The sequence below is a fragment of the Gekko japonicus genome, unplaced genomic scaffold (genome assembly GCF_001447785.1).
Source record: "Gekko japonicus isolate JY-2015 unplaced genomic scaffold, Gekko_japonicus_V1.1 scaffold31, whole genome shotgun sequence".
NCBI classification, from domain to species: Eukaryota; Metazoa; Chordata; class Lepidosauria; order Squamata; family Gekkonidae; genus Gekko; species Gekko japonicus.
This window is the reverse complement of record NW_015161404.1, coordinates 2,097,501-2,112,965: the sequence shown is the minus strand read 5'-3', so window position 1 is coordinate 2,112,965 and position 15,465 is coordinate 2,097,501. Positions and strand designations below refer to the sequence as shown.

At 41.6% G+C, this 15,465-nt stretch overlaps 1 protein-coding gene across 1 annotated transcript in view; it reads left to right on the top strand.

The window, feature by feature from the left end:
- Positions 1-15,465, top strand: part of RFX3 (regulatory factor X3) — a 288,648-nt gene that overhangs the window by 220,046 nt on the left and 53,137 nt on the right. Inside the window, exons 8-9 of the mRNA XM_015426016.1 lie at positions 1,853-1,974; positions 6,705-6,817. Coding sequence (XP_015281502.1) covers positions 1,853-1,974; positions 6,705-6,817 — 235 coding nt within the window. The remainder of the gene's footprint in view (positions 1-1,852; positions 1,975-6,704; positions 6,818-15,465) is intronic.

The window sequence follows — 15,465 nt, the reverse complement described above, 5'->3', positions numbered from 1 at the left end:
ACTGTTTAGAAAGTCAGTGTGAGAATGATTCAGAAGTCAATTTATAGATCAGGATGCTTGGTAGATGAAGGACCAGAAATGGATGGAGGTTACATTCTACCAAATCTTATTTTAAATCTTATTTATTTATTTAGTATTATTTAAAATATTCATATCTCACACTGTTATTTTACAAAGCTCCTGAGGTGCTTTCTTATTTTAATTTTCAAGATTTCTACAAATGATGTGAAACATTTTTTTGTGGTCTAGTAGTGAGAAACAGCAATAAACCAATGATTCAGTTCTGGTTTTGCTTCTAGCTGCCCACATATGACTTAAATTGAGTCAATCATTGTTCTTCACTGTAACTTATTTTTGCCAAACATAGCTAGCTGATGCTAATATTAACCACCTGCTTCATATAGCTGTAATCAGTTTCCATGTGTCTGCTTTTCTTTTTCAAAGTTTAGAATATTCCGTAACATAATATTCCCTAATTTTGATACTGTTCCATAACATAGAATGCTAAAATGATTTTGATCTACAATATTACAAGATTAACTTTGGCTGTACAGTGTAAACTGGTTTCTCAAATTCTAACTTTTTTAAAACATTGCCTGTAATTGTTGTGTTAAGAGTTGATACTTTCAAGTACATGGTTTGAGTTACAAATTAGATCTGTTACATTAAAGACCACATGACAAAATTACTGTACACAGCTGTATTTCAAATCAATAGCCTGATGATATTAACATTAACACTGGGATTGTGCGGTTTGAGAAGCTGCCAGAAATCTAGACTAATTCAGTACTACTTAAATTACCAAATTATGATTTTGCACAACATCATTAAAAAAAATACTTAAAATATTTATAAGAATAATGCAAAGCCACGTCTAATGTTCTTTGTTACTTGCATAGTAAATATACGGTACTGTATAGTGATTTTTTCCAGATGTAGCATCTAGGAATAAGTATATTTTGCATTTTATACTGGACAGAAAGGACACAAACGTTGCCTTAACTACATCATTTTGATGCAACGGATAGGTGAAGACCGCTTTTATCTCTTCATTGTACCATGCACCTCCAAAGACAAATGGAGGATCTAAAAAAAACCCAAAAAACAAACAAACCCACAATTGAATTAACCACACAAAGTTGTATCTTTGAACCACAGTTGTTACAATTAGCATAGGTTGCATGAAAAATAAACATTTTCCTGATTCTTAAAACTGCCTGGAAACCAATTTTCTAATGGGTAAATTTGATAAAAATACTGTAAGAGTTGGTGTTTGTATGGTAGCCATAAAACCCCATGAATTTTGCTTAAACGACAAAGCATAGGAATTAGAGTTTACATACCTAGCTGTTGAAGAAATCATGGTGCCGTCTACAATGTGGAAGTGTGCTTTGAATTACGTGAAGTCTGAGTCATTTGTGAAAATGCTGTTTTTTCTATGGCTATATTAATTGATTAATTTACCAGTGCTTAGCCTAGTGATAAGTATAATTAAATGATTATTCACTTAATAATCTTGGATCTGTGAATCAGATTACCACAGGTTGAGCTATAAAACAAATTAAATATCTTTCATCTGTTTCTTATAGTCAGCAAAATGCTAGTGGCTTGAGTGCATGTCATAGATAACTGGGTTGTTTATTCCTTACCCCAAAAATCTGAGACATGAGTTTTTGGAAGTTAGTTGAAATATTTTGTTTTTGTTTTACTGTAGCTGTGTAGACTAAGATCATTGTTGAAGACAAAAAAAATCTGTGTAAATAATATAGCAGTTGAAATGGGACATTGCACTGTACATCAGTTGAATTGAAATAAATAAATACTGTCCAGTATTGTTTATAATGTATTTTAGGTACAAGCCTATGCAGAAGGTGGATGGAGTCACAGATGGTTTCACAGCAAGTGGACAGCAGACAGGTGCATCTGTTGAACAAACTGTAATTGCTCAAAGTCAGCATCATCAACAGTTTTTGGGTATGTGTGAAGTGGCTTAAGAAAAATTAACTACTGTAGACTTTATACACAGCAAAGTTATTCTTTAATAGGTCTATTCCAGAGTATTGTTCCTGAGTAAATGGTGTATAGTGATTAGTGTGTATGTACCTTTATACAAATAATTTTTTTCTTACAAAGGGACTGAGTTTCGTTGAAGCTTCTCCTTGTGTTTGGAAAAAGGACAGTCAGGTTTGTGCCATCAATCCACACATATTGCAGCTGTGTATTCAGAAGGCCAGTAACTTTTTTGAGCAGCATGTAGATTCTCAGAACTGATCAGCCCAACTTGTCAAGGCAAAGGGCTATTGAAAGATGTGGCTGTAGCTTAGTCAGAGAGGAAATGCAGAAAGTCCTAGGTTCTATCCCTGGCATCTCCAGCTAAGGATCTCATGTAGTAGGGGTTGGGAAAGACCTTTCTTTGCATTATATCCTGGAGAGCTGCTGTCATTCACAGTAGACAACAGTGACCTAGATGAATCAACGGTCTGACTAAATGTAAGGCTCAGTATAAGGCTGGGCTCAGTAAAAACTTTGAAGAAGGCAAGAATGTTATCCAAGTTTCTTCCTATTCTAATATTATAAATTGATTCCCTCTTACCCTTTGCTCTCATGCTTTAGCAGAAAATATTAACCTTGTATCCTCAAATGATACTCAGTCTTGTGCAAAGAATGGATGGGATTTATTCAGTTCTAATATCAAATAGTATCTAGACAATTTATCTAATGTAGTGTTATTTGAGATGAACTACTCCAGCACTGAAGAAGAACATAGCCTAACCTTTATGCTCAGTTGGTGGACAATCCTATATTGAACATTTTTCTGGGACCAGCCCCTGGGCCATCCTTGGCTGAGGTGCCTCAGCAATGTTGTGGACTTCAACCCACCTCCCTTGTACCACAGGCAGCCACTGTCAACCAGAACACCCAGGACAGCAGGTAGCATCAGCAATGGGACATGGGCTCGTCACCTCCCTCCTGGGCCCCAGAGCTTTTGGCATTGGCAGATGACATAATCTCCTGAGGCTGGGACAACAAAGACAATGCTAGGGAGGAGTGGGCTTCAGAGGCCATCTGGCAAGCATGAAGGCAGCCAACAGAAGCCCAGCTGTGATGGCATGGGAGGGGCCTAGCCATGGAAGAACCTGGAAGGAGCCAGTCAGGGAACTGGCCAGTGAGAGAAGGGGGGAGGGCTAGCAAGGGTGGAACAGAAGACTGTGGGAAGTGGTGGTCCAATGTTTGGCCCAGATGATGGCTCAAGCCATTGGGGTGGTGCAGGGGGTGGGCTGATTGGTGGAGCAGGAAGGAAGCATGACATGGCTCCACAACCAGGCCAGGAAGGAGATAGGGAACATTGTATTGCCCAGGCAAGGGTAACACCCCAGGAAAGAGATGGTGGACTTCGGTGATGCAATCCTTCTCCCCTTTTCTGAGGCCTGGGGAGACCCCAGGGAGTGAAAGCAGCACAACAGCTGAGGGCCAGAGTGCAGCACCAGTGAGAGAGGAGTCTCACAACATGGAATAGAATGCTATTTGCTGTTAGAATTTATCCATAGCACTATATTCTCAAATTGTTTATGTAACTGGAACCAACTGTAGAGCTATAGTACTGCCACAGTCACACATACTATTTAGAGTAAAAAATTAGGGCATTTATAATCTTAAAGCCAAATAAAATGGAATAATGGAGAAGGTTGTCTGAAAAGTGCAGGGCGCAGAGTGAAAAGATCAACAGGTAATTGGTATTTTGGGAAATAACGTAATCCCATCTATGGGTGTAATACCTAAAACAAAAACATGCATTGACTGAAATGTGACACTCTGGCTAGATGAAAGTCCTTCCTGAGTGGAGGCAATGATTTTCCCAGTCGTCTTCATGAAAAGTAGAGATATAATAAGCATTTTACTATCCCTCAGGTGACTGGGCTTATTTAACTCAGTGGGCTGCTACTTTCCATGAGCAGTATTTTCCTGGGAGTACAGTACATCACAATACAGATGTCATTTTAAATAAACACTGGTCTCTGGAGTTCCTGTTGACTGTATGGAAGTGCCATGTGTTGTGGGTCAATAACAAAACAAAATACACCATGGAGAAAACGTATTGCTCAAGATCAAATACCACTGAAAGTATTACTTAAAGGCATATGTCTCAAACATAATAAATGAGAAAATCATTCATAGAGATTAAACTATAAATCTTTTAGTATAATCCACGTGTACTTATTGCTGTTTAAACACAAAAGTTATGAAACAAATACACCAGTATAAAGAAGCCTTCCCAAAGCAAGACCGTAAATGGGCTGAATGCAGTCCTTGAAAATACTGTAATCTTCTTTGCTGTTTCAGACTTTCTTAGTTTCAAACTTTTAAGTCTTAAGGGAGACTGAGAAACCAGGCTGACGTCTCTTGTCGGCCGAGAGAGTTTTAATTCTACTTCTTCTTCAGAGCCAATATATTCTTATGGAACTAATACAAATAACAAAACAAGCACATCATCTTGTATACAGATATTCAAAACACACTTCAAACCTTGTTATTAACAATTTGAAACTTGAGTTACCCACACAGTTTACATATTTTGCATGCCTTATCATACTCCCACAAGGACTTGTTACACTCCTTATGGCAAAGTGGTTCTTACATGCACAAACTCAGCATGCATACTTAAAGCTAATCGTGCCTGAATCATTTAAAATCACAGTGCATTTAAAGTCACAGAGTATATTTAACACAAATAAAAGACTACAAATAAGAGGATAAGTCAAGTTCATTATTTAAATCATAAGGTGAAAAAGTTCTATATTCAAAGATGTACCTTGCTTCTTTTTGCAATAGAAATTTCTGTGTATCATGACACTTGTATTGCTGTGGTGTATATTTGTAAATAACAATTTTTTAAACTTCTCTGGGTCATGGTGGGTCATAGCAAAATGCTCAACGAGAGGAGCTGTCATAATGGAATTCCTGATTCGAGAAAGTTGTCCCAAAAGTCTGACTTTAATCATGCGCATGGAAATACCAATGTATTGCTTTTTACACTCACATTCCAAAAGATACACAGATTGGCGTGTTCTGCAATTAGAATAATGTGGAAGTTGGATCATATATCCTTTCTATGGATGTGCATATTCCTTAATGTCTATAGAATATTTGCAGGCTGCACAATTTTGAAAACATTTATGATGCCCTAATGTCACAGGGGTTATCTTGTTCTCCGTCTGAAAATCAGATCTAGTGATGATTTCTCTTATGTTTCTACCCCTTCTATATCCAATTTTTTGAGTCCCCGAACATCCATCAATTCCTGACACTAAATGCCAATGTTTATGAATTATGTGACTAATCTGTTTGGCTATGTGTTGTGGTTCAGCCATGGCTCAGCAACAGCAAGGACTCCTCAGAAGAGGAGCCCCCTGTAGCCAGCTCTGAGTCAGCAGAAGCTGACAGGCAGGAACGTGAGCTGCAGTCTTGTCAGGATTCACAGCTAACACCTGGTGGAGAACCATGGACACACTCCAGCCCTGATTCAACAGGTGAAACTCAGTTCATCATTTCCAGCCCTCCAGTATCACCACACCCTTAGAGCATCACAGAATGAGGCTACGAACAAACTACAGTGCACACCTCCTGGCCCGACACCAGCTGTTTGAGTAATTGGCTGCAAGTGTGACCCTTAGGCATATGGCTATAAAAACCAGCCAAGGGAGGCTGTTAGGTGTAGAAGCAACAAGTTGAAATCTCTGACTCTGCGACCACTACATGGGATCCTGCCTCTACCCTGTGGCTCTTCAGACCATTTCCTGACTCTGCCTTTGTCTTGTTCCTGAACCTGCTCATGAGTAACTCTCAGGCTCTCATGTTATGCTTCCTTCCTGCTGTACGAACTGACTCTTGGACTAGACTCCTGACTCTGTGCTTATCCTTGGACTGGATCTTGACTATGCTCTTGTCTTACTCACTCTGCGCTCACAGAGTGCACCCAATGCCATTCCTGGCCTGGCTCACAACACCATGCTCTCTTCTATCACAGCAAAGGTGTAAATTGTCCTATATACTTCTCCTGCTACCCAAATATATGCTGATTTGTATACTTTACCTGAGATACTCAAATTAACTTGAACTGTGCTAACTATTAAATGGCAAATGAACATCCCATGGGGTGGTGTAAAGCAGCGATATTTGGCTTGAGCAATCTACATCAAGCTTAGCTCATTTTTTTTCAAAATACTTGCATAATTTGAAAGTTATGTATCATTTGCCACAAGATACAGAACTTTCAAATAGAAACCTTGTAGACAAAAGTCATCTATACTCAAATATCTCTGGGAAAAGGAACAAAACAACACTCCATCATTTAGTCTGTGTATATTAACAATTTATATTAAAGTGCCACAGAGGAGTGATTGTGTGCCACTTGAAACTCATGTACTTACAGCAAGGTTATAAGTATTCTTTTCATTCCTATGAATACAGTACATTTCATTTAGAAGACTTAGTTATTTCTTTATATGATATTTTAGAAGTCTGAAATGTTGTTACTTCTTCAATTGCAGTTTTTAAAATACATAATATAAATCCTTCCTGTTTGACTGCAACACTTTATGACCTTTTTGGTATTTATTTATTTCTGTCATTAAATGTTTTCCTAATTAGACTGTGACTGACACAGTCTCCAATATTTTTCCTCTGTTGCGTTGTCATGGAAACAGATGCATCTCGAGCACTTCCAGAGTTTGGAGAAGTTGAAATATCTTCTCTGCCAGATGGTACTACTTTTGAGGATATCAAGTCATTGCAGAGTCTCTATCGAGAGCACTGTGAGGTAAGGAAGAGGTATTCTTTACCATTGACATTCTATCATGCAGTCAAGAGTTCTTGATATAACACAAAAAACAACATATATATCCGAAGATTACCTTCTTTCCCTGAAAAACAGAATACAATAGGGAAAACCTATCACAATACCAAGCATGTATGTTTTGTTTGCAAAGATAGGCACAGTTGTGGACAGGTCCTTTGAGCTTCCCTGCACTCACCAGAGCCACATGAGTATTCCTGATGCCGCATTGCTTTTTAATTTTTGTGCCCCTAATTTTTAATGTTAGTCACCAATTAGATTTTGAATTTTTATAAAATTTGAAATAAAAATGCTAAAATGTTGATGTAATGTATTAAAATGTTTTGCCTTAATATGATTAATCTGTGTAATCACTTAGGAAAGACTCTGTCTGCAAAGCCCTAGGGTGAGATCATCCCGTAACACTTCTGATCTATTGATCATTATTAAACAAGTGTGGGCAATCCACAGTAGGGATGGGCACAAACTGGTTCATGAACCAAAATTTGGGCCAAACATGGGTTGTTCAGGGCTTGGGAAGCAATGTTTGGGGAAGACGCACCCCCCAAACATTTACTGAACTTAGGCCTCTTCGATTCAGCTCTTTGGAGCTGTTCGGTCTCCTGGTGCAGGTTCAGCTGTCTCAGGCTCAGCTGTCTCAGGCTCACTCGCACCACCCATTTTAACAGGCTGCAAGAGGGAGTCGAAGACAGCAGAGCCAGCAGAAAGGAGGGGGTGAAATGCCCCCATATTTAACCCTCTGGTTTTGCTCCCCCTCCAATCAAAGTGGTGGGGAGCAAAACCAGAGGGTTAAATGAAGCCACTTCCCAGGTGATCCCCCAAATGCTGGGCAAAAGGAGGAAGGGAAGCCTTTTCCTGGGCAATCCCCCCTTTTCTCCTGGCTGCAGCTCACCTTGGCCAGGAGAAGGAAAGCCCCTTTCCGGGCGATTTCCCTCTTTCTCCTGGCCATGGTCCACAATGGGAGAAAGGGAGAAGGGAAGCCTTTTTCCGGGTGATCTCCTCCTTCTCCTGGCTGTGGTCAGGAGAAAAGAAGAAGGGAAGCCCCTTTCCAGGCAATCTCCCCCTTATCCTGGTTGTGGCAAGCTGCATCCAGGAGAAAAGGTGAAGGGAAGTCTCTTCGCAGGAGACCCCCCTCCCCATTCTACCACATCCTGAACTTGCTGGACTGGTTCAGTCTGTTAGGCCAGTTTGATTTGGGGTTCCATCCATGGGCTGTCATGGACCCCAAACCAAACCACCTTTTCTTGGTCCATGCCCATCCCTAGTCCACAGGATTGTGTACTTACGCCCCTAATCCTTCCCCTCTCCAGCACTAATTTCTACTGCTTTGCATTGCCAGCCTTAACCATGGTTAAAGCTCACAGCTACACTGATTTCACCCATGGTTCATCATCATGGCTTCTATGCAGTCACAAGCCTGTGGTGGGAGGATTATTTCCAAAGCTTTCTAGAAGATTCGAGAGCCTAGAAGCATTCCCCTCTCCCTTCCGACTTGCTCCATTGTTTCCTGCCAAATTGAGCACACCCTTGCCTTGATGTCAACAGTCTCTATCCCCCGAATGTCAGGATAGGTCTGCCCTTTGGCATCAGCCTCTCCACAAAGGGGAGGGACTCACCTTCTCAGCACCAACCATTGTCCTTGATCAGTAGAGTGGAGCAACTCACTGCCAGACACCATCTCCACTGTGACGGAACAAGCCTGCTTAGGCCTGCAGGGCCTGTTCCACCCTGCCCTCCAAGGTTTTCCTAACATTTGGAGGCTTTTCTTTCTCTCTTGGCTAACCACTGCCACAACCTGACCTTTGTAAGGAATGGCCCACTGGGACTCCCAGCTTCCCTTTCAAGTTCTGAGGCCCTGTCTCTGTGTCTCCCGCTGCCCAGCACCTGGTCACCACAGGAACAGTTTACTGCTTTGTCTACCCTTGGAGGAATAGCCACTTGCCAACTACCTGGCGCTCCTTTTAAAACAGTGTATACAAGATGGTAGAGGTCTCTGTGTTACAGAGAACCACTACAAGGATCAAAACTTATGAAGTATTTATTAAAAAGAAAATGTTCACAAGCATACTTGTAACACAGCTCCAGATTGAGCAAAGGATTCAAAAGAAATGGGTAAAACACAATTACCATGGCTTATCAGATGTTAAGACAGGCTCCTTAGCTTACCTTGTAGCTTTCTCCAGCTCTTCAGGCCAGCACATGGTTAATGGTCACCACCTCAGTTGAGTTTTGTCTTCTCTAATAGACTCAGTAGAAAATAGACCTCCCTCCTTGCTTCCAGGAGTTTTATCTTCTTCCTCTCCCCGCCCACTGACCCAGTCAGGCCACCTCAAGAAAGCTTTTCCTGAAGTCTCCAGAAATTTCTTCCTGCAGTCTTTCTAGTAGTTAATTCCTCCAAATCTCTGTTCCCTGCTTGAAGGGGGTGGAAGCTTTACCATCCCATGGTCTAGACCTATTCACATTTGTATGAAGGTGGCCCTGGAAAGCAGTTGAACTGATTGCCTCCTTCCTGCCTGTTCTCTGCCCAGAGAGGGGAAGAAAACTTTAAAAACTCAAAGTGAAGTAAAAGTGATTTGGTGAAATCTTCCACAGAGTATAGAAACATAATTATGCCCTTAAAACATGAGACAATGAAAGCAGAGGTGATTTTTGTTTTGCACGGGTGCCCGCTTATTTACAAAGTTTACGAAGTTTACTGGAGTGTTCCAGAAAGAAGAGCCTTTGGTGCATGCGATGCACGTTGAAGTAAAAACGCTCACAAGAACCATAATGAATCATGTTTGTAAGAGTTTAGCACCATTGTCTCTTGAAGCTCTCAGTGATGAGCCCTACATAACCTGTGAGTGTGAGAGAAGTAATCAGTGAAAGAAGGATCTGTGGCGAACTGAAAAAACTTTCTGAAAAGGAACAGCTACTTTTTTAACAGGAGCAAAACCCCCCATTTCATAGCAGCCTGGAAACACCTTTTACTCCAGTCATCTTTGAACAAGCCCATTTAGCTCCAGTACAGAGAGTCAAGGAAGGAACCCAGAAGGATATAATGAAAGTAGTAGCAGCACTCCGGATGGATATTCCTCTGGATATGACTGCGGATGAATGGAAACTTCTTAGACTTGAAGATGAAACTGCCAGTAAAACTTGCCATATAGATACATACTGGAATCAGTTCTTTGAAAAGACACGCCAATCTGGATGTCCAAAATACCCATTGGTTATTACCAAGGTGGTGAAAGCAGCATTATCATTATTGCATGGTAGTGCGGACATAGAAAGAGGGTTTTCAAAAACTGGACGCATTTTGACCAATGAAAGGGCCAGGATGTCAGAGAAAACTTTGAATGCCCACCTAATCTCAAAGACACTTTATATAATGTATGTGAAAACAAGGTATGCCATGTTAATATCACACAGGAGAATTTACAGATGGCAAGAGCAGCCCGTGTTCATTACAAGCAATATTGTGATGAACAGCGTGTCATTAAAGAGGAGCAAAAAGAAAAGAAGGGGAAAAGGCAGAGGAGTTAGAAAGGTTTAAGAAGATAGTCAGTGAAAATACAAGAGGAGGAAGCAAAACTGAAGAAGCTGAGACAACAGAACGCAAAGAGGATGATTGCTTGAATTTAAATGATGTAACCAAACATGTAAAGGAGGCTGAGAAAAAGGATATGGTGGGATTCAACATGACATAGCTCATGCTAGGAGGAGTGGAGAAAGCAATGGAAGAAGAGGACAAGAAAAAAATGCTTGCGGATAATGTGTAGAAAACTGTTGAGAAACGAAAGTGTTCGTTAATATCTTTTTTCATCAAAAAACCAAAGATAAAGTAAAAGCAAAGTCAAGTCTTACCTTACAGTAGTTACGTTTTGTTGTCATAATGATTACTTTATGTGTGGTTTTTGCTGTTTTATTATCTACATTATGTGATTATTTTAAAAAAGGAATCTTTTTTTGCCTTAAATTTTGTACAATAATGAAAACATTGTCCTGTCTTCATTAAAACAATCAATAAAAAGGTGTGCAATCCTTTTATCTGGATCACATCTGACTATGGGGCTGGCTATAGGGATGGTGGAGGCCAGATAATAATCATTTTTAATGAAGTCCTAGTTTTACTTTTAGAATGTTAGCTTATCAACAGACTGACATTAAATTGTTCAGTAATTTGTCAGATTTTTGTCAGTATTTGGTCATTTTTTTTTGAATTTTGGTCAGTAAAATCAGTATTTTTGACCCTCTGGCTAGTTTCCACCCCTGAAATGGCTAAAGTGCTAGAACTAGACTATCTCCATACTGAACCCAAACCAACTGATCCTATCATGAAGGTGCTTTATGCATTGAACTCAGATCCAGGGAATTCTGGATATAGCTTCAGGAATATGGGTGACCAGCTTCAAGTCCAGCATCCGCTAAGAAGTTGGAGAACCGATACAGAGTTAAGGAAGAGGTTTGTGAATACCTCTTCCAGCACCTTCAAGTCAGTTCCCTAGTAACAGAAGGCATCCAATTTAGACACAGATTGGGGGCGCATTCTTTGCCCATGGACAAAGGGTAGAAAATTGGGCACAGTATGCCAGAAGGTTTATTCATCCTGGGCACTGTGTCTGAAAGTCTCTAATTTTACACCCATCATGGGATGTTATAAAATGTTCCTGTGGGACAGGATTGCCAAGTACCTTGTGGATAAACCCCTGGCCAAGGCTTTGTTTGCTGAAGGTCATAAATTAGGGAAGCAGCAGCTCAGCACAGCCAGATGTGTTGCTGCTGTAGTAAAGCCATGGCATTGGGAGTAGTCCTTAGGAGAGATACACCTGGCTTAGGTCTTCCACTCTCCCCTTGAACACCAGCACCAAAACAGAAGATCTCACTTTTGAAGGGAAAGATAAGTGAACAAATGGATTCCATCCTTGACCAAGCCCATAAGAACAAAATTACAAGAATGTCACTTGGCATTACTCCGGCATCAAAGGTACTTACCAAGGCACTCATATTGTTACCACCAAAGGGGGGGGGCTATAGGTACCTGGAGTATAGGTCTCAAACCCCTCAATTCCAGCAGCAGCAATTTAAATCCTCCTAAGGGCAACAAACCCAAGGGAGGAGGCATGGCAAGCAAAGAAATAAGCAACCCTCTCAACTAGACCCCGACTTAAGTTCCTTCCTTCCTTCCTAGTGGGGCTAGGATGTTTCAGAGAGGTAGCTTGATACTACCTGCCTTTACGTCCCAGCCCTGGTGTTCCTTGGACTTTGCCCTTCAAAGTACTTGCCAGGGTCACCCCTGCTTAGCTTCTGAGATCTGACGAGATCATGCTTGCCTGGGCTATCCAGGTCAGGGACTTAAGTTTCTTGAATTGTTTGGCCAACTTTGGTTATGCATATCAGTGATTACCTAGCACATCTAGGTTCTGTCAATAATAAATGTTGGCTACGTTTCAGAATTTAAATTGCTACATTGATATCAGTCACCCACCATTTCTGCCTCATCCCCCTCTCCATTAGTAGCAGAGGTAGTGGACCTTCTACAGAAAGGGGCTCTAAGGGAAGTTCTGTTCTCAGACATCTATACTGCATTTTTTTGGTGGCATTTTGCCATAGAAAAGAAAGGGAGTAGAAAAAAGCCTATTCTAGGCCTTAGGGTTCTCAACAGACATCTGGACATTAAAAATTTTAAATGTCCTTCCTACAAGTTTTTCCACTGCTGGACTAGGGAATGTGGTTTGCCATCCTTGATCTCAAGGATACCTACTTCCACATCTCCATCCACAAATGCTGTGGGAAATTGTCATGCCCCAGCTCCCCTGGGTCCACAGACAGAGAGTTGGGCTGATCCAGTGCTTAATTTCTTTTCATGGAACCAGCAGACACAGCCTCAGACCTTTGTGAAAAGAGGGAAGGTGAATATCATCCAGGTCCCCCTCTTTCACTCCTGGACTCTATCTTTGGAGATCCTTCTCTCTGAAACCTGATAGACCATATAGAGTTGTGGGCTCTTCCTCCCTGGCTGGTCAATCTGCTTCCTTTTAAATCTCTTGCCTCCAGCCCAGCTTCCCCCTCCTATCTCAATCCCTGTTCCTCCTCAGCAGAGGGAGGCCAATGAGCCAGCCTGGCTCCTAATCCCAACACCTGCTCCCAGTCCCTCCTCCCACCTGCTACCTCAGCGTCAGGTGGGGTGGGTGGCCCATCCACCCCTACTACCCTTCCCAGCCCTTATGCCTTGGGACAGCCAGGATGATCATAGTGCTTGACAACCTTTCCCATTTCCAGCCACTCAATCCTCCTGTCACTCTCTGCTCCTGTATTGACCTCTTCTGCCACCAATGTCCACTTCTTTCTCTCCCTGGCTCCATGGCAGTTGCATGTCTCAGCTTGGCCCTTGATGTCTCCCTCTCCTTCCGACCCCATGCCTCAGGTGGAGAGTTGAATTGCCTCTTTGGGCCCCACAGCCTTGGTGAGTCCCCAGGGCAAGGCTGGAGGAGCTGGAATCGGGGCGACCCTCAGACAGAAATATTTGAGATTCCAGTGTGGGAAACATTGTTATGAGTACACAGTTTTACCCTTTGGGTTAGCCACTGCACCAATAGTCTTCACTAAATGTGTTTCCGTAGTGGTAGCACATCTCAGGCTGAAGGGCCGCACAATTTAGCCCTGCCTTGACAAATGGTTATTTGCAGATGCTTCTCCCCAGTTTCTGTGCAGTCCCTTGGAAATAGTGCTTTACAATCTGGACTCACAGGTTTCTAATTAATTTGGAAAAATCCCCCCTGCATCCCACTCAAACCATTGAATTCATTATCTCAAATACAAATGGGTCCTTGATATAATAGACCTTCCTTTGCACCTTGATATGTTATTTATCTTTTAAAATGTTGAATACAATCATATCGCAACTGAAGTAAGAACTATTGTATTTCATAAATAATACCTTAAAATAATAATAAATGGGATGAAAGGGAAATATTTCCTGTCTTATATACTTTGTACTACATGATTGTCCTTGACAAACACAATTACTTTGTATAACCTCTTTTTTTTCTTCCCCTTTTCTTTTCTGTATCCCCACTGTCTTCCTAAATAATAAAAAACCCTAACTAATCATTGAATTCATTGGGGCTCGCATAGATTCCACCTAGGGCAGGGCTTATCTTCTGGCCCAAAGGGCATACTCCATTTGCACCATAGTCCGGCACTTGTGGACTAATAGATTTCAGTCAGCCTTACAGATTCAAAAGTTGCTGGGTTTGATGGCATCTACAACGGCAGTCGTTCCATATGCCAGGTTACACATGAGGCCCTTACAGAATTGGCTTCTCCATAAGTTTAATACTTGAAAGGATCTCCAGTGGCAAAGACTTTCTATACCCAGAGTGATTATTAGGATGTTGGAGTGGTGGAAAGAGATTGGCAGTCTGCTCAGAGGCTCGGAGTTGGGTACCCATACATGTGATATCAAGATTTTTTTGGATGCGTTTTGACGGACTAGGGAGCACACTGTGGTCTGTTTCAAACAAAAGGCAAAAGGAGTCAAAATTACTCATACACTGTGGTCTGTTTCAAACAAAAGGCAACTAATAACAGGAGTCAAAATTACTCAAATGCTAGAATTAAGAGCAATCAGGTATGTTCTCGTATCTTTTACAGCTCTCCTCGCTAGAAAAGGAGTATTGCTGGCCACTGACAACACAACAGCATATTTCTACTTGAAAAAGCAATGGGGACAGGTTCCTAGCTCTAGGAAAAGAAGCATCACACATACTACCTATCTTTTTGGAATGGGGCCAACCTGAGATAGATCTCTTTGCATCCAGAGAAAACGCCAATGTCCCCTTTTTTGCTCCAGGGCAGCATCAGACAGGGATTTTATTGGGGATGCATTCCAATTTAGGTGAAACAGCCAGCTATTCTATGGTTGCCCTCCTTTCAGTATAATCCACAAAGTTATTGCCAAATTGAGGGCAGACAACTCCACATGTATTCTAATAGCCCCACTCCCTGGAGAGTGTGGTTCCCAACCCTCTGGACCCTTTCACGAGGGCTACACAGATTAATCCCTCTGGCAGACAACGTACTCATTGTAGGATCCCTTCTGCACCCCAATGTTAGGTCCTTGCACTTCCCAGCATGGCTAACCTAGCATTAGAAACATGGTCAGACAGAGTAGTGGAAGTTCTCACTGCTTCCCGTAACCTGTCCATTTGTAGATCCTGTTCCTCAAAGTGGAGGAGATTTTCCACTTTTAAGTGGCTAGGAAGGGAAGGCCAGTCAGATTTTCTATCCCTAAAGGATGAGGGTTTAGTGACCTTATTCTTAAAAGTACATCTGGCGACTTGTCTGCTTTCCACACAGGGGTTAGGGGTGCAATGGTGTTTTCAGCACCTCAGTCTAAAGAGTTTCTGAAGGGTTTGCCCAATTTATATCTCCCTGTTATACCTTCAGGCTCACAATGGAGTTGGTCTTTGTTTTAACAAGGCTTATGCATAAACCTTTTGAACCTATGACAAAATCTGAAGTGTCTGTTTTGTTGTACAAAACTGTTTTTCTGCTGGCTATTACAGCAGCACGTAGAGTGGGAAGGCTACGTGCCTTCAGTTATGACCCCCCCACACACACACAAAATT